Source organism: Oncorhynchus tshawytscha, linkage group LG07 (assembly GCF_018296145.1).
Source record: "Oncorhynchus tshawytscha isolate Ot180627B linkage group LG07, Otsh_v2.0, whole genome shotgun sequence".
Taxonomy (NCBI): domain Eukaryota; kingdom Metazoa; phylum Chordata; class Actinopteri; order Salmoniformes; family Salmonidae; genus Oncorhynchus; species Oncorhynchus tshawytscha.
This window is the reverse complement of record NC_056435.1, coordinates 49315240-49343062: the sequence shown is the minus strand read 5'-3', so window position 1 is coordinate 49343062 and position 27823 is coordinate 49315240. Positions and strand designations below refer to the sequence as shown.

The following is a 27823-nucleotide window of genomic DNA, read 5'->3' as shown; positions in this document are numbered from 1 at the left end:
AGACTCTGGGTTCGAGCCCAGGCTCCGTCGCAGCCAGCCGCAACCGGGAGCTCCATGGGGCGACGCACAATTGGCCTAGCGTCATCCGGGTTAGGGAGGGTTTGGCCGGTAGGGATACCCTTGTCTCATCGCGCACTAGCGACTCCTGTGGTGGGCCGGGCGCAGTGCACGCTGAACAGGTCGCTAGGTGCACTGTGTTTCCTCCGACACATTGGTGCAGCTGGCTTCCGGGTTGGAGGCGCGCTGTGTAAGAAGCAGTACGGCTTGGTTGGGTTGTGTTTCGGAGCACACATGTCTCTCCCGAGCCCGTACGGGAGTTGTAGCGATGAGACAAGACAGTAACTACTAACAATTGGATACTACGAAATTGGGGAGAAAAACGGGGGGTAAAAATTAATTTAATTTTTTTTTTAAAAAGATACAGTTGAAGTCGGAAGTTTACATACACTTAGGTTGGAGTCATTAAAACTCGTTTTTCAACCACTCCACAAATTTCTATAGTTTTGGCAAGTCGGTTAGAACATTACTTTGTGCATGACAAGTCATTTTTCCAGCAATTGTTTACAGACAGATTATTTCACTTATACTTCACTGTATCTCAATTCCAGTGGGTCAGAAGTTTACATACTCTAAGTTGACTGTGCCTTTAAACAGCTTAAAAATGCCAGAAAATTATGTCATGGCTTTAGAAGCTTCTGATAATTAGCTTCTGGCTAATTGACATCATTTGAGTCAATTGGACGTGTACCTGTGGATGTATTTCAAGGCCTACCTTCAAACTCAGTGCCTCTTTGCTTGACATCATGGGAAAATCAAAAGAAATCAGCCAAAACCTCAGAAAAAAAATTATAGACCTTCACAAGTCTGGTTCATCCTTGGGAGCAATTTCCAAATGCCTGAAGGTACCACATTCATCTGTACAAACAATAGTACGCAAGTATAAACACCATGGGACCACGCAGCCGTCACACTGCTCAGGAAGGAGACGCGTTCTGTCTCCTTGAGATGAACGTACTTTGGTGCGAAATGTGCAAATCAATCCCAGAACAACAGCAAAGGACCTCGTGAATATGCTGGAGGAAACCGGTACAAAAGTATCTATATCCACAGTAAAACGAGTCCTATATCGACATAACCTGAAAGGCCGCTCAGCAAGGAAGAAGCCACTACTCCAAAACTGCCATAAAAAAGCCAGACTACGGTTTGCAACTGCACATGGGGACAAAGATTGCACTTTTTGGAGAGATGTCCTCTGGTCTGATGAAACAAAAACAGAACTGTTTGGCCATAATGACCATCGTTATGTTTGGAGGAAAAAGGCGGAGGCTTGCAGAACACCATTCCAACCGCACGGGGGTGGCAGAATCATGTTGTGAGGGTGCTTTGCTGCAGGAGGGACTGGTGCACTTCACAAAATAGATGGCATCATGAGGCAGGAAAATCATGTGGATATATTGAAGCAACATCTCGAGACAACAGTCAGGAAGTGAAAGCTTGGTCGCAAATGGGTCTTCCAAATGGACAGTGACCCCAAGCATACTTCCAAAGTTGTGGCAAAATGGCTTAAAGACAACAAAGTCAAGGTATTGGAGTGGCGATCACAAAGTCCTGACCTCAATCCTATAGAAATTCTGTGGGCAGAACTGAAAAAGTGTGTGGGAGCAAGGAGGCCTAGAAACCTGACTCAGTTACACCAGCTCTGTCAAGAGGAATGGGGCAAAATTCACCCAACTTATTGTAGGAAGGTTGTGGAAGGCTACCCGAAACGTTTGAACCAAGTTAAACAATTTATAGGCAATGCTACCAAATACTAATTGAGTGTATGTAAACTTTTGACCCACTGGGAATATGATGAAAGAATTAAAAGCTGAAATAAATCATTCTCTACTATTATTCTGGCATTTCACATTCTAAAAATAAAGTGGTGGTCCTAACTGACCTAAGACACAGAATTTTTACGAGGATTAAATCTCAGGAATTGTGAAAAACGGAGTTTAAACGTATTTGGCTAAGGTCTATGTAAACTTCCGACTTCAACTGTACATCAGTAGTTTTTCAGAAAAAACTTAAATGTTCCTCAAGATAAATTGTGACATCAAGTTGCAATAGAGTTATAAGACACAACCATTCATCAACATAACAGGTACTGTATTGGTTGTTTAGAAACCGTAAGTACATATTGAACAATATTGAACAATAATATAAACACAGTGTTGGTTCCATGTTTCATGAGATGAAATGTTTAAAAAAATCACAGAAATGTTCCATACGGACAAAGGCTTATTTCTCACAAATGTCTTTATATCCCAGTTAGTGAGCATTTCTCCTTTGCCAAGATAATCCATCCACTTGACAGGTGTGGCATATCAATACGCTGATTAAACAGCATGATCATTACACACAGGTGCATCTTGTGCTGGGGACAATAAAAGGCAACTCTAAAATGTGCAGTTCTATCACACAACACAATGCCATATATGTCTCGTTTTGAGGGAGAGTGCAATTGGCATGCTGACTGCATCAGTGTCCACCAGAGCTGTTGCCAGAGAATATCATTTACATTTCTCTACCATAAGCTGCCTCTAATGTTGTTTTAGAGAATTTGGCAGTACATCCAACAGGCCTCACAACCGCATACCACATGTAACCACACTAGGACCAGGACCTCCACATCAGCTACGGAGTATTTCGGTCTGTAATAAAGCCCTTTTATGGGGAAAAACTCATTCTGATTGGCTGGGCCTGGCTCCCCAGTGGGTGGGCCTGGCTGCCAAATAGGTTAGCCTATGCCCACCCATGGCTGCACCCTTGCACAGTCATGTGAAATCCATAAATTAGGGCTTAATGAATGTATTTCAATTGAATGATTTCCTTATATGAACTGTAACTCAGGAAAATCTTTGAAATTGTTGCATGTTGCAATTATATTTTTGTTCAGTATATCTCCAGCAGAAACAGAAATTCAGGCAACAGAAACAGAATAGAAGTAGTAAACATGTAAATCACAAGTATCAAAGTTAGAAAGTAACATAATTAAATCTTATTCCTAACTTCACATCCCTTCCACTAAGAGCTACATTCTGACTTGAGATACACACAAAGCCCCAACAATACACAAAACCTAGTGTTGAAAGCAGTGTAAGATTTGCACCCAAGTTCACATTCATATTACACACGCAGTAAAAAAGACTTCTAGGTAGCCATGGAAACTTAGCCAATTTCAAAAGGTGAGGATTGGAAAACAGATCAATTCCATTTGACCTCGCTAGCTTCAAATATGGACAGAAATGTTGATAAAGAATGCGTCCCAAATGGCACCATATTCCCTTTATAAGACACTACAAAGAGAAGAGGGTGCCATTTGGGATTCATTTTGGGTCACAAGAAAATGTATAGGTAGCAACTCCAAGTCAAAAGATTATCATCAGGTCTTGTGTTAATGGTTAGGGGTAGAAAAATTAGAAAAACAATGGATATATTGTCCAGCAATGTCAGATACAAAAAGATAAGTTTCTCCCAATTCAGTAGTTTCACTGCAACCATGCAAGCATGACCTTAAAAGCACTGAGTAGCATACAGTACTGTTACTGTATGTGTCAGTAGAAAATATTATCAGGAATCATTAAAGTTTTACAATTAAATGGATTGTTCCCTTTGTCAATCATGCTAGTATCATACTAACTTCAAATGATGGATGTCTGATAACTAAAGCTAGATTAGATTCAGTAAATTCATATTCAATCTTTCAAGTTCAGCTTTCATATTTATAAAATGCCTTAAGGTGAGGAAGGAAAGGCACAAAGTACTTCATAGATAAAATAACTGTCGACCACCCATAAATTCCCTAAAAACATTCCCTGTAGTATAGTAGCTAGCTCCTTGGCTGCCTGCTATTGTGATTACAATATTGCCTGCATCTGATCTTATAAGAGCACAAAATCAGCTATAATCGTCTTACAACTCTAAAGTATGTAGAGCTGAGCAATTAGTGCTTTTTGAGGTCGGTTTGGTTTTGGTTAAATTATTTTAAAAATAATCACGGTTTTCGATTTTGGTTTAGATCATTTCTTTAGACATTAAATGCACTGTGTGTGTTGAATTCTGCAACACAGAAAAAAAAATATGAATAAAGTCCCATGATGGTAGTGACTGCCCATTACTGCTTATCACTTATTAACCATCATTTATTCACATGACTTTCATAAAATATTTCATTTGTGTATTTTACAAGATTATTATTATTTAATTCCATGTCATCATCTCATCTCTATAATGATAGCTGTCACACGGCTGTATATGCCGTGTGACAAAATCACTATTTTAGTAGTTCTTCAAAGTAAATAAGGCATATTTTTATGACTGCTGAATACAAACTATCAATCGCTTAGATCATGTATTTTCAGATAGGGATACCTCACGAAACAACTGCTTTATAACTCTCAATCACACGTTCTGCGCAAAACTAAGTAGTATATTGACCTGTTGGAAACTACAACTCCCTACTACATCGCACAGTTCAGCTTGATCAGATTTATCTCTAGAGAAACTGCGCATTGAGCTCATAGAAAAAAAAACAGAATTAAACATTTTTGTTAATCGCTCAGCACTATCAGTATGTGATCTATACATCACATAATTTGACTGTTTAGAATGCTAGAGGTCTGTGGTGTGTCCTGAAACATATCTGATAGTTCAGTGTACGCAAACAGTCTTAAGTGATCATCAGTCACTAATAAACAGAGGGAGGTAATTTACCTTTTGTGCCAAACGGCAGGAAAACTAAACACTTAAGTGCGACCTTGCAAGTCATGCAGAGGGAGAAAGATTGACTAAAGAGACATCTGTAGACATTACTGGAATTCCACCGTGCCGGATTGCGCTAAAACAACTCCCAATGTTGACATTACCCTTTTTTAAACACTTCATTGATGTATATATCATAGAAGAGTGTAATTGTCTTTAGGCCAGCTGTTTTTAGTCAAGACCTTCGTGTTTTTAATGTAAAATGTTTTTTTTTGTTGTACTGTATGTGTGTTTACAGTTTTGTTGAATGTTGTGTTAGTAAGTTGTTTTGTCTGAAACGTTGTTCCACCTTGCTGCTATTGGACCAGGTCTCTCTTGGGAAAGGGATGTTATCTCAATGAGAAAAACCTGTATAAATAAAGGTACATTTAAAAAAAAATATATATATTTTTTTTTAAATAGGTGTCAATGAGCGCACTGATCCAAGAACATATTTTTTTTAACCCTTTTTCAAGATGTAAAAAAAGGTATGCACGCATGACTAAGTTGCTTTGAATAAAAGCTAAATTGCATATATTATATTATCAAGAGGGCAGACAGAGTGAGAGTACATTTGACCTTTCGTACCACAACAGTTCTGCAGCTCTTACGACAGAATGCAAGAATCATTGGGGTTTTTGGGGTTCTTGGGATCGTTGCCATTCGACGGCTCTGCCTCATCATCATCCACCGGGGATCCTTCATCATGGGGCAGCCTTGGCCCGTCTCCCTCATCCAGCTCGGGCGTGTCAGCGCAGGCATCCTCGTAGGTGCTGATGCTGTCGGTGTCGTTGTTCCTATCTGGAAAGATGTCACGCCTGTTCTCCTCCTGACTGTTCCCTGGGGTCTGGCTACCCAGCATCAACGGTCCCAAGGTCTTGTTGACCATCTTAGTGAACTTGGTGAAGCTGTCCTCTGCCCCTTCTTCTATGTCCTCAGAGTCCACAGAGGACCACAGCCGGGCGACGTGGAGAGGAAGGGGCCGGTTTGGACTGTCAGAGGACGGCTCCTCCCTCTCCTTTTTGAAGGAGGCGGCGAGCAGCCCTCCAGCTCTGGTCTCCAATGTTAGTCCGTTGTTGGGCCCGGGGCTCTCACTGTCCAATCGGATAATAGAGAGAGGCGCATCTTTGGTAGAATTGTCCTCATCCCCTGGTGTATCACTGACTTGTTCCTGTGCTTCTTTTTTTATTTTCATCTCTTGTGCTTGTTGTCTAGCAATCTCCTCCTCCATCTCCTGCTCCTTGACGAGTGTGTACACTGGTACTGCTGGAATGGTCTTCCTCTCCTGTGGAACAGGATGATATAACATCTATATTAACCATTTTCACATAGTGCACTATATAGGTCGCCATTAGGGACGCAAACCTTGAACAGACCTCATTACAGCAGGGAAACAGGCAGGTGTTACATCTTGAAGCTCACAGACCTAAGATTTTCATACTGTAAAACTAGATGCAAATGTCAACAGGACACTCCAGGCTAGAAGTGGGTGATATGAAAACCAAATTCAACAAGAACAGTCATATTATAATGACTTACACAGTCTGGGCTGTTACTATTACGAATGAGTCCAAATCTCTGTCAAATACATTTTATAGCCTGTAGTACATTTTGTGCTATACTATCAATATATTCATAGGTCTATTTGCATGGTTTGAGGCTAAGTCGAAAATATACAGGTTAAGACAACGTCGTCATTAATCTTGGACCAGAGCAGTTGCTAACTACTAGCGCTGTTGTTAACTAGCATAGTTAGTCCCATTGTTGCAAAGTTATGGGATATTAGAATCCTGTTGTCTTCACCTGTATTTCTTCAACGTAGATTTGAGGCATGGGCTGGGAAAGTAGCCAGGCCAATTGTCACATTACCGTTTCCCGATTACAAAAGGAAACAGACAGCATCTGCATATCTGTCAGTAAGTGGGCTGTGGGCAAGCCATCCTACTGCAGAGCAGAGTGCGTTCTGGCTACAAGGCCAATGCCATTTGACAAGACACACACACACATTGGACTTGCCCAACCACAAGACCATGCTGATGATCAGATGACCAAATTATTACGACCACAGTCTCTGAGTCACTGCAAATATTTATTCGTTTGAAAATCTACTGAGATGTCTTAAAGTGAGGAGGATATAGACTGCCAGCTAGATTACATTGTTTAGCACTTCTTAGGGCTTTAAAGGGATAATCCACCCCCAGAAATAAAAATCATGAAAGTCCTGTCAATTTGGTGAAAACCTGTGTTCTATCAGTGGGTAAAATTTTACTTCCATCTATGAAATCAGGAAATCATGAAGAAAAGTTCTATAAGGGCGGCAGATAGCCTAGCGGTAAGATCGTTGGGACAGTAGCCGAAAAGCAACATACTCTGCACTCGCTCTGGGCAGAGAGGAACTGCAAGCTTGACTCGGTGAGATAAGATTCCTAAATTGATAGTGCAGTTAGCCAGCTAATTCACATGCTAATATTGACTTTGGTATTATTGTGTGTAGATACATTTGCTAGCTAACTACCTAATTATTGTGGGTTTTGTAGTTGACTTGAGCTGCAACAGATTTCCACAATAATTTTCACATGTTGCTACCAATGATTTATATACAAACTAGATGACAGAGAGGGGGCGCTTTTCTAAAGCCAGCGTGCCTCCATTTTGACCTCCCCCCCACCACCATAGTAAGAAATATTTGTTTTTTGCCACATTTTTTCTATTACAGACAACTTAATGCATACTTTTAAATTGTATTATGTGAGCTAAACAAAGTATATTTTTTCCTTAAAGTATAAATTCCTTAAAGTACAATAAAATGCCCACAGTTCTAATGTTACTGTCACCACTACAACAACAAAAATACATGTACATTTGTCCTTGAAACAAGACACTAACAGCTTACAGACGGTAGGCAATTAAGGTCACAGTTATGAAAACTTAGGACACTAAAAGAGGCCTTTGTACTGACTCGGAAAAACACAAAAAGAAAGATGCCCAGGATCCCTGCTCATCTGCGTGAACGTGCCTTAGGCATGCTGCAAGGAGGCATGAGGACTGCGGATGTGGCCAGGGCAATAAATTGCAATGTCCGTTCTGTGAGACGCCTAAGACAGCGCTACAGGGAGACAGGATGGACAGCTGATCGTCCTCGCAGTGGCAGACCATGTGTAACAACACCTGCACAGGATCGGTACAGCCGAACATCACACCTGCGGGACAGGTACAGGATGGCAACAACTGCCCGAGTTACACCAGCAACGCACAATCCCTCCATCAGTGCTCAGATTATCTGCAATAGGCTGGACTGAGTGCTTGTAGGCCTGTTGTAAGGGAGGTCCCCACCAGACATCACCGGCAACGACGTCGCCTATGGGCACAAACCCACCGTCGCTGGACCAGACAGGACTGGCAAAAAGTGCTCTCGCTGACGAGTCGCGGTTTTGTCTCACCAGGGGTGATGTTCGGATTCGCGTTTATTGTTGAAGGAATGAGCATTACACTGAGGCCTGTACTCTGGAGCAGGATCGATTTGGAGTTGGAGGGTCCGTCATGGTCTGGGGCAGTGTGTCACAGCATCATCGAACTAAGCTTGTTGTCATTGCAGGCAATCTCAACGCTGTGTGTTACAGGGAAGACATCCTCCTCCCTCATGTGGTATCCTTCCTGCAGGCTCATCCTGACAATGCCACCAGCCATACTGCTCGTTCTGGGCGTGATTTCCTGCAGGACAGGAATGTCAGTGTTCTGCATTGGCCAGCGAAGAGCCCGGATCTCAATCCCATTGAGCACGTCTGGGACCTGTTGGATCGGAGGGTGAGAGCTAGGGCCATTCCCCCTAGAAATGTCAGAACTTGCAGGTGCCTTGGTGGAAGAGTGGGGTAACATCTCACAGCAAGAACTGGCAAATCTGGTGCAGTCCATGAGGAGGAGATGCCCCCAGCTGGTGGCCACACCAGATACCCCTTTTGATTTGGACCCCCCTTTGTTCAGGGACACATTATTCCATTTCTGTTAGTTACATGTCTGTGGAACTTGTTCAGTTTATGTCTCAGTTGTTGAATCCTATGTTCATACAAACATTTACACATGTTAAGTTTGCTGAAAATATACGCAGTTGACAGTTTCTTATGGTTATTTAACACTGTTTAACATTATTAATCATAACAATGTGGTTTATATGGAAATCTGTTATGTCGAGATTACAATTTATTTATCTCATGATCACTACATAAAAGTTTTGTCAAGATTTCAAGAAAATCTAAGCACCACGGATCATCCATTAATTTGTTTAAGAGACCCTGTGGCTGCGTTGATCACAAATGCGCTTGTGGGGCATTTAATCCCTAAACAATGCCTGACAGGCAGTGCGGTCTCCCAGGCTGTGTGCCTCCCGCAAGACTACTGCCAATCTCACGCAAGAATCAATGCAGCTAACTGGGCTAGTCTCGTGAGCTAAGTAGTCTTGTTAGCTAGCTGGCAAGCAAGCGATCTCGTTATCAATGCTGGTTGTTAGCTGCGTTGCATAACTGATATGTGTATAATTAAGGGACACTTCATGTTTTGTGGATATAACAATTTGAAGTGAGTGACCTCCATTCCTGACAGGCTTATCAGATTCAATTTCTGATAAATCAGGATGCTGCCTTGCAGGCCATTTTATAGGCAAGGCTCCTTGCAGGCAGATTAGCTGTCAAAGTGCTTTATAGGCAGATGCATACCTGATGCAGGGGGTTAGCTCTATGGAGCTCCACAGTGGATGTGTCATAATACCCATAAAACATAGCGGTGAAACACAGGAATGGTTCCAATCGTTTTTTCCATAGGGGATTTCAGAACCACTTCAAACAAGGTCTGTGTTTCATGTAGGCTTTCCCTGCCATGATGTTTTCATAGAGATTTACACTTATCGAACAACGTAACCTTTATAAATATATTCATCTCTATTAACGCAGATTAGAAAATGGTAATTATCAAAGTAGACATCATGCAAGACTACAAATCCTTGCAAGCACCCCATCTATCTTCAGAGTTCGTTCTGCTAGGTGACCTAAACTGGGATATGCTTAACATCCCGGAAGCCCTACAATCTAAGCTAGATGCCCTCAATCTCACACAAATTATCAAGGAACCCACCAGGTACAACCCTAAATCCGTAAACATGGGCACCCTCATAGATATTATCCTGACCAACTTGCCCTCTGCTGTTTTCAATCAGGATCTCAGCGATCACTGCCTCATTGCCTGCATCTGCTATGGGTCCGTGGTCAAACGACCACCCCTCATCACTGTCAAACGCTCCCTAAAACAGGCCTTTCTAATCAACCTGGGCCGGGAATCCTGGAAGGATATTGACCTCATCTTGTCAGTCGAGGATGCCTGGTCGTTCTTTAAAAAAAAAAAAAGAATATGTTTATTATTTTACAATAAAAAAAATCAAATAAAAAAGACAGCAATACTAACAATGACATTCATTGTACTGTTGAATGGGATGGCCAATTTAGAGGACAAACAAAACTTAACTCACAAATACACAAAATAAAACAAAATCCTATTAGATGGTACATGTATAAGAAGACAGCATATAGTCATTACAAGCAGTGTAGTTAAGCCAAAAATAAATATTGAGTGGAGTGGAGTGCAGCACAGAGGAGCAGCAGATCAACAACCAAGTTATGAAGCGGGACTAGACCATTTATCCAGTATCGGCTGCCATATTTTGTAAAACATTGAACTTCTATTGGAGGTATTGTATCGAATCTTTTCCATATGTATTACATTTCCTAAATCCCGTAACCACATTTCAAAAGGTAGGTATAGTCTCCAGTTTCCAAAATTGCTATATGAGCCTTTTGGCTAATAGAGTACAAAGAGAGACAGCTTTCCCTTCGTGGTTATTCCCATCAACTGTACCAAACAGAGCGATCAATGGGTCTGGGGCTAGAAATCTATCAAAGGCTCTAGATAAGTAATCAAAAATGAGAGCCCAGTAAGCATGTAACTTAGGACATGTCCAGAATATGTGGGTCAACGTCCCCTCATCCTGCTTGCACCTCACACAGTGGTGAGGTGTCCGGGAATATTTTATGTAGTTTAACTTTTGAGTAATGTAACCTGTGTATCACCTTAAACTGTACAGGGTTGTGTCTGGCATTCACTGAACTGTGGTTTATATTTCTGAGAGCTTCTACCCAGTCCTCATCTGAGATTTCTGACCCAAGTTCTTGTTCACAAACCCTTTTAATGGTGTCTGTGGATACCTCTATGTGGGCCTGTAGCACATCATAGTCTAGAGACCAACCCTTTTGAATGGGGTTTGACAAGGATCAAGCTAATGTAGGACTATTTGGCTTCATTCCATACTGTGGGATATGTGTCCTTACAAAATTCCTGATTTGGAGGTATCTGAAAAAATGTGTTGTTGGCACGTTCTTTAAAAGGAATTTCCTCACCATCTTAAATAAGCAAGCCCCTTTCAAAAAATGTAGAACAAAGAACAGATATAGCCCTTGGGTTCACTCCAGACCTGACTGCCCTCGACCAGCACAAAAAACATCCTGTGGCAGACTGCACTAGCATCGAATAGTCCCCGCGAAATGCAACTTTTCAGGGAAATCAAGAACCAATACACGCAGTCAGTCAGGAAAGCAAAGGCTAGCTTTTTCAAACAGAAATGTGCATCCTGTAGCTCTAACTCCAAAAAGTTTTGGGACACTGTAAAGTCCATAGAGAATAAGAACACCTCCTCCCAGCTGCCCAATGCACTGAGGCTAGGTAACACTGTCACCACTGATAAATCCACGATAATCGAGAATTTCAATAAGCATCTCTCTACAGCTGGCCATGCTTCCCTCCTGGCTACCCCAACCAACAGCCCCACACCCCCGCAGCTACTTGCCCAAGCCTCCTCGCTTCTCCTTCACCCAAATCCAGACAGCTGATGTTCTGAAAGAGCTGCAAAACCTGGACCAGTACAAATCAGCTGGGCTAGACAATCTGGGCCCTCTCTTTCTAAAATTATCCGCTGCCATTGTTGCAACCCCTATTACCAGTCTGTTCAACCTCTCGTATCATCTGAGATCCCTAAAGATTGGAAAGCTGCCGTGGTCAGACACTCTAGACCCAAACTGTCAGAGACCTATATCCATCCTGCCTTTCTTTTTTACCCCCTTTTTCGTGGTATCCAATTGTTAGTAGCTACTATCTTGTCTCATCGCTACAACTCCCGTACGGGCTTGGGAGAGACGAAGGTCGAAAGTCATGCGTCCTCCAAAACACAACCCAACCAAGCCGCACTGCTTCTTAACACAGCGCACATCCAACCAGGAAGCCAGCCGCACCAATATGTCAGAGGAAACACCGTGCACCTGGCGACCTTGGTTAGCGTGCACTGCGCCCGGCCCGTCACAGGAGTCGCTGGTGCGCGATGAGACAAGGATATCCCTATCGGCCAAACCCTCCATAACCCGGACGATGCTAGGCCAATTGTGCATCGCCTCACGGACCTCCCGGTCACGTCCGGTTGCGACAGAGCCTGGGCGCGAACCCAGAGTCTCTGGTGGCACAGCTAGCACTGCAGTGCAGCCCCTTTGCCCGGTCTTTTTAAAATCTTTGAAAGCCAAGTTAATAAACAGATCACTGACCATTTCGAATCCCACTGTACCTTCTCCGCTGTACAATCCGGTTTCTGAGCTGATTACGGGTGCACCTCAGCCATGCTCAAGGTACTAAACGATATCATAACCGCCATCGACCTTGCCAAGGCTTTCGACTCTGTCAATCACCATATCCTTATAGGCAGACTCAACAGCCTTGGTTTCTCAAATGACTGCCTCGCCTGGTTCACCAACTACTTCTCAGAGTTCAGTGTGTCAAATCGGAGGGCCTGTTGTCCGGACCTCTGGCAGTCTCTATGGGGGTAACACAGGGTTCAATTCTAGGGCCGACTCTTTTCTCTTTATATATCAACGATGTCACTCTTGCTACACAGACAACACCATTCCATATATACATCTGGCCCTTCTTTGGACACTGTGTTAACTAACCTCCAAACGAGCTTCAAAGCCATACAACTCTCCTTCCGTGGCCTCCAACTGATCTTAAATGCTAGTAAAACCAAATGCATGCTTTTCAACCGTTCGCTGCCCGCACCTGCCCGCCCGACTAGTGTCACTACTCTGGACGGTTCTGACTTAGAATATGTGGCCAACTACAAATATCTAGGTGTCTGGCTAGACTGTAAACTCTCCTTCCATACTCATTTTAAACATCTCCAATCCAAAATTAAATCTAGAATCGGCTTCCTATTTCCCAACAATGACTCCTTCACTCACGCCGCCAAACATACCCTCGTAAAACTGACTATCCTACAGATACTTGACGATGTCATTTACAAAATAGCTTCCAATACTCTACTCAGCAAACTGAATGCAGTCTATCACAGTGCCATCCGTTTTGTCACCAAAGCCCCTTATACCACCAATCACTGCGACCTGTATGCTCCAGTCGCCAGACCCACTGGCTCCAGGGCATCTATAAGTCTATGCTAGGTAAAGCTCCGCCTTATCTCAGCTCACCGGTCACGATAACAACACCCACCCGTAGCACGAGCTCCAGCTCACTGGTCGTCCCCAAAGTCAACACCTGCTTTGGCCGCCTTTCCTTCCAGTTCTCTGCTGCCAATGACCGGAAACGAATTGCAAAAATCACTGAAGCTGGTGACTTATATTTCCCTCACTAACTTTAAACATCAGCTATCTGAGCAGCTAAACGATCGCTGCAGCTGTACTTAGCCTATCTGTAAATAGCCCACCCAGCTACCTACCTCATCCCCATATTGTTTTTTACTTTTCTGCTCTTTTGCACACCAGTATTTCTACTTGCACATCATCATCTGCTCATCTATCACGCCAGTGTTAATTTGCTAAACTGTAATTACTTCCCTACTATGGCCTATTTATTGCCTTACCTCTTCACACCATTTACACACACACACACACTGTATATAGACTTTTTCTATTGTGTTATTGACTGTATGCTTGTTTATTCCATGTGTAACACTGCTTTGCTTTATCTTGGCCAGGTCGCAGTTGTAAATGAGAACTTGTTCAACTAGCTTACCTGGTTAAATAAAAGGTGAAATTCATTTTTTTTAAAGCTCCTAATTTCATCTCTAGCTGACACCTTTGCTGTCAGCTAGCTAGCTAGCTAGCTATAGCTACCTTGATCCAAAACAAGATATTTAACATTTCATTTCCATATTTTAACTAATATTTGTGGCTTATTTATGCATCTGGTGGTGTCTTGTACAAAATACTATCCTAGTAGCAGTCAGATATTTACGATGTGCCATGAATACCAGGCTAGTTGATATTAGCAACATGCCCTTACTTTACCAGATGCTCTTCTCCTACAGACAGTGAACGGATATATTTAATACCTTATAATTTCTGCCAACTAGATGAATGTGGTAAAACCTATTTAAATGTATGATGTCAGAATGCACTGCTGTATTAAAGCAATTCAGAACTTGTTGACATCTTCTGTTGCAGATTCAAAGCCGGATTAACTAATTGCAGAATATATCCACAATCATGAATGAATAAGCATATTTATTTGACAAGAATGCACCTAGTCCTCCAATCACCCGAACTCCAGCCATCACATTGTTTTAAAGAAATCAAAATAGCAAACAATGCCTTGTAAACATATAAACAGCTGAGTTAATGTAATTATATTAATCAATGCCACAAACCTGGGACATAGTAAACCGTTCATATGGTGCTCTTCTACCAGAGAGCACACAGATTCTTCTGCTTTTCTATTTTAGAAATTAGAGCAGCAAAAATAAAAAATGTAAAACAGCAGTGATTTTTGGTGGGTGAGTTACAAACGGAGAACCAACTGAATGCATAAGGCAGGTTTAATATAAATACTAGGTCAACTCCAGCAGAATGAGAAACACACTCAAAACAAGGAAGACATGCCGAAACGCAACTATATCAACAGCTTTCTTGTCAATTTAACAAGTCAATGTTGCTGCTATCAATTGTGAGCAGCACATTTACCACTGTATTCAATCTGAACCTCGGAATAAGCAGGAAGACAGCATCACCAGAGTAAAAAAAAAAGCTGGCAAAAACAGTACACAACAACACTTTTAAACGTGTCACAGTCTAGAGGTTATCAAATCAGGAGGAGTGAAGGAAGCAGCATAGGGAAAATGGATGAAGGTAGATGAGATGGAGAGTTCCAAAGTGTCCAAAGTTGAGGGACCATGGGGCATAAAAGGCAGTGTGGAATAAGGGGTTGCTAGAGGGATGGTTGGCCATGGAATAAACATAAAATTGGGTGCTGGTGTGCTTCTGCATCCCTTATAGGTTGTCGTCACAAATATCCAGCCAGGTCCAGTTACACATGGGGTCTCAGCGGGTCCCTCGACATCATTCTGTCTCAGTTGCAGATTTCAAATCGTGGTCAATTTGTGTCTGTGAATCACAATTAAAGACAATGAGTGATCACAGCATTTCCACCAATTGAGCCATACACAATACAATTTAAGCATTGAGGACAACACTGTTGACAACATGGTTTATACTATGTCTACTGTGTGTGAATGATGGAAGAATCTTATCCCAGCTGTAGGTCCATTTGAGTGTGTGGTCACTTAGGCCTGCACATCAACCAGTACTGGGACCTTTGGAGACTTGGGATGCTTGTTCTCAAAGTGCTGCTTGAATGTCTTCAGGTCTGCGTCTATAAAAACGTGAAAGACAAAATGGAGGAAGTTAATCTGTGGTTTAGATTGAATTCAAAGTAGACACAAATGATAAACTAAGCAATGTGATGCCACACTAATACACAGATGAAAGACTGTACCACAGGACAGTACAACAGCCTACACATGGAGAGGAACGTAAAGGCACATACAGTACCAAACAATACTACTTTCCCAATAGACAGGGCAGGTGTGGACCAGTGCTGCCTTGACTGTAGTCTTCTGGTCCACAGCTGCTACCTTCTTCTTAGCAGCCGCCGCGTTGGCATTAGTCAACAAGTTGACTTGAGAGTGGAGTATGCGTTATATTTTATTTTTTTATTTCACCTTTATTTAACCAGGTAGGCTAGTTGAGAACAAGTTCTCATTTGCAACTGCGACCTGGCCAAGATAAAGCATAGCAGTGTGAGCAGACAGAGTTACACATGGAATAAACAATTAACAAGTCAATAACACAGTAGAAAACAAAGGGGGGAGTCTATATACAATGTGTGCAAAAGGCATGAGGAGGTAGGCGAATAATTACAATTTTGCAGATTAACACTGGAGTGATAGATGATCAGATGGTCATGTACAGGTAGAGATATTGGTGTGCAAAAGAGCAGAAAAGTAAATAAAAACAGTATGGGGATGAGGTAGGTGAAAATGGGTGGGCTATTTACCAATAGACTATGTACAGCAGCAGCGATCGGTTAGCTGCTCAGATAGCAGATGTTTGAAGTTGGTGAGGGAGATAAGTCTCCAACTTCAGTGATTTTTGCAATTCGTTCCAGTCACAGGCAGCAGAGTACTGGAACGAAAGGCGGCCAAATGAGGTGTTGGCTTTAGGGATGATCAGTGAGATACACCTGCTGGAGCGCGTGCTACGGATGGGTGTTGCCATCGTGACCAGTGAACTGAGATAAGGCAGAGCTTTACCTAGCATGGACTTGTAGATGACCTGGAGCCAGTGGGTCTGGCGACGAATATGTAACGAGGGCCAGCCGACTAGAGCATACAGGTCGCAGTGGTGGGTGGTATAAGGTGCTTTAGTGACAAAACGGATGGCACTGTGATAGACTGCATCCAGTTTGCTGAGTAGAGTGTTGGAAGCCATTTTGTAGGATGACATCGCCGAAGTCGAGGATCGGTAGGATAGTCAGTTTTACTAGGGTAAGCTTGGCGGCGTGAGTGAAGGAGGCTTTGTTGCGGAATAGAAAGCAGACTCTTGATTTGATTTTCGATTGGAGATGTTTGATATGAGTCTGGAAGGAGAGTTTGCAGTCTAGCCAGACACCTAGGTACTTATAGATGTCCACATATTCAAGGTCGGAACAGGCAGTGCAGGCAGCGATCGGTTGAAAAGCATGCATTTGGTTTTACTAGCGTTTAAGAGCAGTTGGAGGCCACGGAAGGAGTGTTGTATGGCATTGAAGCTTGTTTGGAGGTTAGATAGCACAGTGTCCAATGACGGGCCGAAAGTATATAGAATGGTGTCGTCTGCGTAGAGGTGGATCAGGGAATCGCCCGCAGCAAGAGCAACATCATTGATATATATATAAATACCGGGAAATTGAACCCCCCTCCCCGATTGTACCCGTACTGAATAATGACTTAAGTGGGTGTATAAGTTTTTGTTCCAGCCCAGCTCATGCCTGATTACAAATCATAGCCTATCGCTGTGATTCGTCATGTTGATCATTTAAGTCAGGTGTTAGGGCTGGGCTGGAACAAAAACCTTCACACACACTCCTGCTCTTCAGGACTTGCTGCAATGACTGAAACAGACCAAAGCAGGTCGAAACAGCTTGCCTAGTTGAGAGGTGATAAGACCTATTGAGTCTGGAATACAGAAGGTGCAAATAAGGTTAATAATTATACTTAGGGGCCTCCAGAGTGGAGCAGCGGTCTAACAGTGCTAGAGGCATCACTACAGATCCATGTTCGATCCCGAGCTGTGTCGCAGCCGGCTGTGACAGGGAGACCGATGAGGCAGCGCACAATTGGCCCAGCATCGTCCGGGTTAGAAGATGGTTTGGCCGGTTGGGATGTCCTTGTTCCATCTTGCTCTAGCGACTCCTTGTGGCGGCCGGGAGCAGTGCACGCTGACTTTGGTTGCCAGCTGTACGGTGTTTCAGACACATTGGTGCGGCTGGCTTCCAAGTTACGCGGGTAGTGTGTCAAGAAGTAGTGCAGTTTAGCGGGATCGTGTTTCGAGGATGCATGGCTCTCAACCTTCGCCTCTCCCGAGTCCGTACGGGAGTTGCAGCGATGGGACAAGACTTTAACTACCAATTGGATATTACGAAATTGGGGAGAAAAAGGGGTAAAAAAGTATATACACACACACACTTGAAAAAAAACGAGTCATTTAAAACCCACCATAGTTGGTAGGACTAAATAAAGTTACATAACCTTCCCTACTAGCTATACTAATGATATGCTGTCTAGAGGGGAAACAGGTCAATGTTTCCTCACAGTAAAGTACATACACTTGCTAATGATTAGGATGCTAATCAGTCCATCTCTGAAACCTCTAAAAAGCCAGACCAAAATAATACTGCTAGCCTAGGATAGCTGCAAGTCAAGTATTACCCACAGACACAAACATGAGCTAGAATGTTATATGGTGAAACTAAGTTAGCTAGCTAGTTCAGTAGCAAGCTAAACTGTTGGTTTATGAAAGCTTAACTAGTTATGAACTTCATGCATTTATCAGGTGTTCATTTTTTACTTGCCCAATACAGTTCAGACTTCTTCATTTAAACAAATTACCATATTTAGCTAACATTGGATAGAATCTCAGGATAAACTTACTTTTGCCCCGATTCATCAGTCTCGTCCAGATCATCATGGCCATGGTAAATGACGTGAAGCTTGAGAAGGGCATTTGTAGTTCTGTATGATAGCCACATAAGCCGCTAATTAGCATTTCCTTTTTGGGAGGGGTAAATACAATGTGACGTTTATCAATATATAGAGCATTCTGACATCAGCCTCTGATGCTGCTATTGAATCTGAGCAGCCTGTCAGGAATAGAGCGCACCCACTCATGATCATCTACATGATGCACTGACTGCTAATCTGCCTGCAAGGAGCTTTGCTTATGAAACAGCCTACAAGGCAGAATCCTAACATATCAACCTCAGAGGCTGCTATTGAATCTGATCAGCCTGTCAGGAACTCTGTACATTTTTATATTATCCATAAAACATGAAGTGTCCCTTGCAATTATACACATATCAGTTATGCAAACTAACAACCAGCAAAGACAGCTAGCTAGCTAGCTAGCTAGCTAGCTAGCTAGCTAGCTAGCTAGCTAGCAAGCAAGAGTACCTACCTAGCCAGCCAAGTTAGCTGCGTTGTTGCTTGCATGTGATTGGCTGTAGTCCTGGGGGTGGCATACAGCCTGAGAGATCAAGTTTGTCAGGCATCATTCAGGGCTTAAATCCCCCACAAACTCTTAGCGCTAGGTAATGGACATTTAGCTGGCTAACATTCTAATTTATAAACTGATAATGAGCTTCAAACATAAATGAAAGCATGAAATGTACCATCCATCAGTGTGGCAATCAATAAAAACGTATGAGCTGATCCACCGTGAGCTCTGCCGCCTCAACCATACTGTCAATCTCTTTAGTAAGTACATTCCTATTTGTATAGTTGACCTAGACAAAAACAACTTTGTTTTATTTTAACCTTTATTTACCTAGGCAAGTCAGTTAAGAACAAATTCTTATTTACAATGAAGGCCTACCCTGGCCAAACCCTAACGATGCTGGGCCAATTGTGCACCACCCTATGATACAGCCTGGAATCGAACCAGTGACACCGATGCAGTGCCTTAGACCGCTGCGCCACTTGGGAGCCCTAAATGTCATGACCATGAGACAATCATCTCATGGTCAACAAAACAACTTTTGTTATGTAGTGACCATGAGATAAATAAATTGTGCTTGACATAACAAGGGAATACATTTTTCTTCCATATGCCCTCTGGACTTTCGTAGGTTTGAGGTGGATTATCCCATTTAATTGCAAACAGACGACTCCCTTCTAACCTGCCACAAGCCTCAGTAGCAGATAGCGCTGACTTTGCTGATAGCTATTCGGAGGAAAAGTGTATTTACTATGCCTGTGATGTGGTTGTCCCACTTAGCTGTTTTAAGATGAATGCACGAACTAAGTCGCTCTGGATAAGAGCGTCTGCTAAATTACTAAAATGTAAATGTTAAAATGTAACCGAGTGAAATGTGCTGTTCTCATTAGAACACAAAATGTACTCCACATGACATTAGTCAACATGTAGCAAGCATAACACCTTTATCAAACATATCCTTTGGGACAGAACAAATATCTATCAATCATTTACATGCCCTATTTTAGGAAAGGTAATGTACACAAAACACACTGAGAATAACATGTATGGTGAGAGGTTGTCCCCCAGGCTGAAATTTCCCAGCAGTGGAAACACTTCATTCTGTCAAGTTCAGCAAAGCACAGAGCCGAGAGAAAACTCCCCTGACAAAGGAAAGAGATACGTAATAAACCAGAGCTGGCATGAAGCTACAAGCTATTAGTCACTCTTTATTTTTACATTTTAGTAATTTATCACACTCTTATCCAGAGCAATTTACAGGAGCAATTAGGGTTGCGCAAGAGGACATAATATTTTTTCACAGAGTCAGCTCAGGGATTAGATCCAGCGACATTTAGGTTATTGAGCCAATTCTTAACTGCTAGGCTACCTGCCGTGGATATGTCCAAAACCAGGAATCCTGCTGTACTTGTGCCTCTCGCTGTATGATTATGTAAGCCCCTCCTCCTCATACTTCATTACCTCTTTTAGCCTCTCCACCTCCTGCATCAGAGAGCTGACCATGTCCTCCAACTTCCTATTGGCTTCTCTCTCTTGCTCCAACTCCTACAAATACAGAAAGACACATCCATTTATGATTCAATGCAGCTGAGGGTTGTGAATTGTTTTAGAGCAGTGATTCTTCAACAGTAGGAGAACCACAATTGGGTCACAGGAAATAATACATTCCTACTATAAACATTGTTTTGCTCCTCCAGGATCTTTTCACATGTTCATTAGATTTTGTTTATTTAGTAGACACTCTTATCCAGAGTGACTTACAGTCAGTGCATTTCACTAAGGTAGGTCATACAACCACATATCTCAGTCATTGCAAGTGTGTATGACTGGATGTACCATGGTGGCATGGCTGGCCTCTCTCTGAGCCTCGGCCAGCATCTCCTCGGCCCCCTCCAGGGCGTCGTGCAGAACGTCCACCTGGAACAACACAGTCTCCCGCTGCAGCTCCAGCCCACGGAGCTCTCGCAACACATCGTCGTAGCTCGCCTGCAGATCAATCTGACAAACACAGGCATATCCGTGGGAAGATCCAATTAGTCATCACGCTCCCAACAAACACAGGCATGGCAGTGGGCAGCTTCATCTAGTCACACAAAAAAATACTGGTTTAATTAACATGTAATTTGATATTCAACTGTTGGATATTGCTTCATGGAGATGTAATTTTTTTGATAGCTATTGCTTGTCTATGGTCCTCATTTGAGTCATACCAGGTTCTCTTTATAAAGCAACAAGTTGCTGGCATGACAACCCATAATTGCACTGGAGCTAAATTCTTTCTTCCTGGGTTATTTTGTGTGAGTTTCATAAAGAGTATGCACCCTCTGAATATGCAGCACAGGCAGTGAGAAGGTTGACATCCAGTAGAACAACTGGTTATACTGTTCAAATATGAGAAAAGCTATTCTGAAAAAGAAAAAAAAAAAAGCTTGCGCAGATAATCACCATCTCAGGGAGTTCCATCATTAGTTCCTGATCCTCAGACTGCTGGCGGGAACAAGACAAAGAGAAAGGTCAACAACACTCAAGCAAGTAATATAATAAGAAGTTCTAGCATACTCTTAGTATGGTTCATAGCACAGATAGAATCAGAGGTAATAATGTTTAAATGTCAGATCAGTAGTGTAGGGCTGCCCTGTGGGGAATATGGTGCCATTTGGGACACATTCTAAATATACCAGTAGCTTCATCCATTGCTCTTATTATACCTGACTCCCACTTCTCCTCTTGAGGGTCCCCCCTCTGCTCTCACTGCGTGTCAGACGCCTGGCCGAACTCTCCGTCTAACAAAATAAAAGACATCAGACAGAGCCATAATAATGTCTACAAAGCATGTGGGAATAACTGTTTGCATACCTTTTACATTGTTCCCACATCCCATAGTCAGCTGGTACACACAGAGTGTACCAAACATTAGGAAAAGTTTCCTAATATTGAGTTGCACCCCCTTTTGCCCTCAGAACAGCCTCAATTCATCAGGGCATTGACTCTACAAGGTGTCGAAAAACGATGGCTTTTGGCCGATAAAAAATGAATAGCCAATAAATAAAACTATTTCCGGCCAATTGGCAAAATCATGTTTTTATTCATTGCTGGAAATACAAGTCAATGTGCTCCAACTTCAAAGGCAAATATACCTCATAGGTATAGTAAATTATCAAGCTGCTTGAAAATTAGTGTCGGTGTGTGTTTATTTTTACTCACGCAAAAGACACAAGGTCCTCATAACACGGAACCCAAACCAGCTGCGCGCGTGCGCCATTGTGCATACATTTATTTTGTCCCCCTACACCAAACACGATACGCAGGTTAAAATATCAAAACAAACTCTGAACCTATGACAATTTGGGGACAGGTCAAAAAGCATTAAACATATGGCAATTTAGCTAGTTAGCTTGCACTTGCTAGCTAATTTGTCCTATTTAGCTAGCTTGCTGTTGCTAGCTAATTTGTCCTGGGACAAACATTGAGTTGTTATTTTACATGGAATGCACAAGGTCTTCTACTCTGACAATTAATCCACACATAAAACGGCCAACCAAATAGTTTCTAGTTATCTCTCCTTCCAGGCTTTTTCATCTTTGAACTTATATGGTGATTGGCATCTTCACTTTTACCACGACAACATTTCATCTTTCATTCACCTACGTGGGTATAACCAATAAGGAGATGGCATGTGGGTACCTGCTTCTATAAATCAATGAGGAGATGGGAGAGGCAGGACTTGCAGCGCAATCTGCGTCAGAAATAGGAATGACTTCTATTTTAGCCCTTGGCAACAAACGGTCGTTGGCGCACGCAAGCAGTGTGGGTGGATTTCTAAATTTATTTTGCGACATGTCCGGTCTGGTTAGCATGTAAGGGACTACAGCTAAGTGGGGAAAATTGGCAAAGATTGTGTTGATTATCCCAGTTTCCAGTGTGCCTGCCAAGAGGGGATTCTTTCTCCAAAACAGAGTAAAGACGGCCTCGAGGACAAAGTGACAAGGCTGATGCGCATAAACAAGCTGCTCCAAGGAGTTGGACAGTTTTGAATTCCTGACAGCTCACTTTGAGCAGACCAAGGTCCGCCGCAGATGCAAGTAAATTAGAGGCAAATTGTGTTCATCTTGCATGGTCCAAGCAGCTATGCTACAGCCCTAGGCAAGCTCACCAAAATGCCGCCCATGTGTCATGTATAGTATCTAGATATGGAATGGATTGATAGACTAGAGTAGAGTAATGATGTGTATTTCAGTTGAGCTTCTTCAGTAGCACTTGGAAACTGCATTGCCAACTATTTACATCGGACAGTTACCAATCACTAGGCAGCCAACTGCCTATAGTAGGACAGAGTTGTTATCAATAAGTTATGTACATCACACGAGGCACGTGCGTTCATAAATGCACTGCGCGGGCCTCGTTTCACAGGAGCATTGTAAAATAAGCTCTCAATGAACCAGCTGAATTTAGTTAATTTACATATCGAATTTGATTGTCCAACATCAGTTCTATAATTTCTTAATTTTTGTAGCCATCAAAGAGTGTCCTCTTTCCACTACTTTGGTGCTGAATCGCAAGGGGGAAGGGGGAGTGGGACAGGCCAGGCCGGGCAATTATTATACAAATATATCATTTATAGCAGGGATGACGACGCAACGGGTAACGTTTTCAAGAAGACTTTTCATTTTGGTACAAGAACGTTCAACTTTCACAGACTAAATTATATTCTGTTAAAATGAATTACAATAATCTAAATGTGATTTTAAGCACAGTGGGTGGACGCCCTAATGCGTTATGCATATGGGTATCTGGCAAATTTCTCAAATGTCTGTCAAATTAAAATCTGTCCAGTCACGTTGCCCGGTGCCGTATTTTCCTAACGGAAACCTTGATGCTAGCCCATGTGGACTCTAATGCTTCCCACAGTTGTGACAAGTTGGCTGGATGTCCTTTGGTTGGTGGACCCTTATTGAATAACATGGAAATCTTGAGCATGAAAAACCCAGCAGCGTTGCAGTGATTGACACAAACCGGTGCTCCTGGCACCTACTGCCATACCCTGTTCAAAGGCACTTAAATATTTTGTCTTATCCATTCAACCTCAATGGCACACATACTGTACACAATCTGTCTCAAGGCTTAAAAATCCTTTAACCTGTCTCCTCCCCTTCATCTACACTGATTGATGTGGAATTATCACTTGCTAAGGTATGAAGTCTTCCGTGAAGGTCAATCTAATGAGTGGCCTACCCACTGTTACTGAATATTAGCATTTCGGGGAGAAAGGCTTGATAATGATGCCGGAGGATTGTTTTACAGATGGATTCATGAATGAAGCACAATCAAATGAGTGGGTTATTGCATAATAGCCTATGGGTAAATCCATTTGAATTAAAATCAGGTTGACAGCACCCCTTTTGAGTTGAACGAAGAGTTCCATACATATTTGCCCATTGTAGAAGTGCTCAGAAAAGGACTTTTTGGACCTGAATGCCAAACATTCAAGAGATAAAGATGCTTAAAGTTGACCCATTTTGCATACCCCACCATACTATGAGACATCCATGTCTTCATCACTGGAAAAGATAAACGGCTGAAAATTGACTTTTTTTTTATCCTTAAACTAAATGATCAAAAAAACGTGTAAAGTCTTATTTTTGTCATATAATTCAAATCCAAGTTGCCACGTGTGCTGAATACAATACCGCATAAAAAGAGATTAGGTGAGCAATAGGTAGGTAAAGTTATAAAACAGTAAAAAGACAGGCTATATACAGTAACGAGGCTATAAAAGTAGCGAGGCTACATACCGACACAGGTTAGTCAGGCTGATCGCACCTTGACGACTGTTCGGTCGTGTGGTCAGAACCATGACTACATGGAACTCTATTCCACATCATGTAACTGATGCAAGCAGTAAAATTAGTTTAAAAAAAACAGATACAAGAAACACCTTATGGAACAGCAGGGACTGTGAAGCAACACAAACATAGGCACAGACACGATAACATACATAGACATGGATTTAGTACTGTAGATATGTGGTAGTGGTGGAGTAGGGGCCTGAGGGCACACAGTGTGTTGTGAAATCTGTGAATGTATTGTAATGTTTTTAAAATAGTATAAACTGCCTTAATTTTGCTGGACCCCAGGAAGAGCAGCTGCAGCTTTGGCAGCAGCTAATGGGGATTCATAATAAATACAATTTAAATGTAAAATTTCAAATGGTACCGCAAAAATGAGAATGTTGACTTTAATGGGAATATTTGTTTTCAATCATACTGGCAATCCTCCATAGGAAACCTAATGCAATCATAGAAATATAAATAATAGAATAGACATTACCATTTAAGTTAACATTCAACAGAAGCTGGACTGGCGGTCATCTTTGTGGTAATAATTAAAAGTTACAATCTTAATTGAATTTCAATTGTGTACTAGCTAAATTGCAGTGGTCTGAAGGGATAGGCCCATTCTATAAATTATATTTCTATGATTGAAATGTCACCAACCCTGTATTCAAGAGCTTGTGTCTCAACCAATGGACGGCACAACAAACTCAAATGATGTGAAATAGGGTCTAAGCTACAACATATGTGAATATGAAAACAATCAGAAATCAGTTTAGTTAATTGACATTAAAGATTTAAAAAATGAATTTTAAAACAAATAAAACCGTTTGAAAACATATCAAACTCAACCATTTATCTTTTCCAGTGATGAAGACATGGATGACTATGGTATGGAGGGGTATGCAAAAGGGGTAAACTTTGAGCACATTTATTTCGTGAATGTTTTGACATTCAGGTCCAAAAAGGGACTTTCTAACCACTTCCATGGACAGACATGGAAAGTTTTGTTTAAATTGAATTAAAAATGGATTTAGGCCTACCCTTAGGCTACATATAAACACAATTGGGCAAACCTCTAGGTCCAGTTCTCATGGACTGTAAGTTTACTGTACTCTACCAATGATTTTTTTAAATTAACTTATGATGAACCACTGATGACTGAATTCTAAACTACATTAGTCATGCAATGTCAATGTGTCATCCATATTCTATGCACACTGTAACGAAGTAGCCATTCTGTTTTACTTGTGCCCTAACGGGAGACACTAAGGTTAGTCAGAGATTAGAAGCCATTTTTCTCTGGTGTTTTAAGTAACTAGTTAAACGTAAAGTCATTTGAAGGCAATTCAGTTGTGGGTAGGCTGGCTACAATGTAACACTGCTCGAAAGGAAGTCATTGTAACAATGTTAACGTTTTCCGTCAGTGAACTTGAAACAATGTAAAACCGCATGCTACAGTAACATTGGGGTGAGGTCTAAATGAAAATGAGTAGGCTACACAACAGTAAAAACAAAGTAAACATCTTAAAAATATAAAACATATGTAGTGGCTTACTGTAACGCTCGAGGATGAATCTTCTCGACTGTAGCCTAGTAATGTCAAATTAGACTCTATAAAAGTAGATAATAGCCTGCAGATAATAGACTGCATGACTCTTGTAAATGTCGCAATATACAATAACGACGTGATTGCTCGACGCTCACCTCTTTGATAATGTTGCGAAGTGACTCGTCCTCACTCACTCCCCGAGAAAGCGTCCTTTTTATCGGCGACCCGATTCTTTCCAAAGTCCCGGAATGCATTTTTATAGTAACCTACGATACACAAAAAATATAAATCCTTTTATTAGAACTAGATGACATGAGTACTGTCGTCAACGAGTAATGTTATGTTTTGTGCGGATGAAGGGATCGCGACAGAATGAATTGACGCCCAGGTTGTGGGCGGAGGACTAACTGTAATGTGAGCGGAATGTTTTTCTTCTTCTCTGGGTTGCCTCCCAATGACGTACATAAACCTTGGATTGCTATTCCCCACCGCATGTTTAGGACATTGAGGCTATGAAACCAATGGTCGGCTGTATTGGCACTCTTCGGAAAAGCAGTCTTCCATAGAAATGAATGGAATTCTACAGTATTTCATTTTAATGTTTCAAGGACAAAATTACATGTATGCAAGTATTTTTGTTGTTGTAGTGGAGACAGTAAAATTATACTTGAAGGAAAATGTTTCATATTTGTTTAATGTTTAGCTCACATAATATAATTTATAAGTATGCATTAAGGTGTCTGTAATATAATAAACATGGCAAAAACAAATGTAGATATTAGTAAATTAATTTCTATAGCTTCCAAATGTTTTATTTAACCAGGCAAGTCAGTTAAGAACAAATTCTTATTTACAATGACAACCTACCCTGGCCAGACCCTAACAACACTGGGACAATTGTGCACCGCCCTATGGCACTCCCACAGCCGGTTGTGATACAGCCTGGAATTGAACCAGGGTCTGTAGTGACACCTCTAGCACTGCCTTAGACCGCTGCACCACTCGGGAGCCCAAGGTTTTACAATGGTGGGGGAGTGCCAAGACGGAGGTGGAACATGTTAAGAGTAAATATGGAGTGCTGCATAAGGAAATTGAACAAGACGAGAGTGAGGATGAATTCACTGCGGTGGCAGGTGTGGTGAAGAATGCAGAGTTTGAGCCTTGTCCTGATGGTGACAAAGATGTTCTTTGCCCAGTGGGAGTGAGATTTTTTGGAGAGAATGGATGCTTGCATTCTGGCTGATCCATATGTGGTGTCAGGTTGGGTGGAGAAGAGGTTGGGAAATATTGGGTAGGTGAAAGTGACTTGAGGTGGAATCGTGTTGTTTTTTTGTGTTTCTGTCATCCAGAGGGAGTGTCCACTCCGCACCATGCGACTGGGGACAAGAACTGTGACTTGCTTTCCTCTCTGGAGCAGGGCCCTGTTGAAAGGAGTGATAACTGGAGTGGCGTTAAGTGTTGAGGAGGGTCAACTGAAGTTGAAGATTCCCGGTGTCTGCGACGCCCGCCGTTTGGTGCGGTGCAGACCCGGTGGA

The 27823-nt window shown here is 42.1% G+C and overlaps 1 protein-coding gene and 1 long non-coding RNA gene across 5 annotated transcripts; both read right to left on the bottom strand.

The window, feature by feature from the left end:
• Positions 1–5292: 5292 nt before the first annotated feature.
• Positions 5293–26689, bottom strand: LOC112235309 (unconventional myosin-XVIIIa). Of its 4 annotated transcripts, none has more exons than XM_024403730.2 (6): positions 26444–26689; positions 21614–21688; positions 21351–21392; positions 20742–20903; positions 20367–20450; positions 5293–6067 (listed from the first exon to the last, which is right to left on the bottom strand). In XM_024403730.2, exons 1-6 carry the CDS (start codon positions 26540–26542, stop codon positions 5390–5392), a joined length of 1140 nt encoding a protein of 379 aa, XP_024259498.1. In that variant the 5' UTR covers positions 26543–26689; the 3' UTR covers positions 5293–5389. The 4 variants fall into 4 exon arrangements, with proteins under 4 accessions (XP_024259498.1, XP_024259500.1, XP_024259499.1 ...); XM_024403732.2 differs by having other exon boundaries at positions 21351–21389; XM_024403731.2 differs by lacking the exon at positions 26444–26689 and adding an exon at positions 26295–26437.
• On the bottom strand, positions 14367–18860 carry LOC112235310. Its single transcript, XR_002951044.1, has 2 exons — positions 18344–18860; positions 14367–15525 (listed from the first exon to the last, which is right to left on the bottom strand). It is a non-coding gene; the product is annotated as an uncharacterized LOC112235310 (long non-coding RNA).
• Positions 26690–27823: the final 1134 nt, after the last annotated feature.

Bases quoted from the DNA above. Each gene is read 5' to 3' on its own strand.
- LOC112235309 (XM_024403730.2), bottom strand. From the start codon at position 26,542: ATGCATTCCGGGACTTTGGAAAGAATCGGGTCGCCGATAAAAAGGACG. The intron at 21,689-26,443 runs GTGAGCGTCGAG...TTATTTTGTTAG, and splicing joins TTCGCAACATTATCAAAGAG to ACGGAGAGTTCGGCCAGGCG. The intron at 6,068-20,366 runs GTAATGAAGTAT...CCTGTTCCACAG, and splicing joins AGGTGGAGAGGCTAAAAGAG to GAGAGGAAGACCATTCCAGC.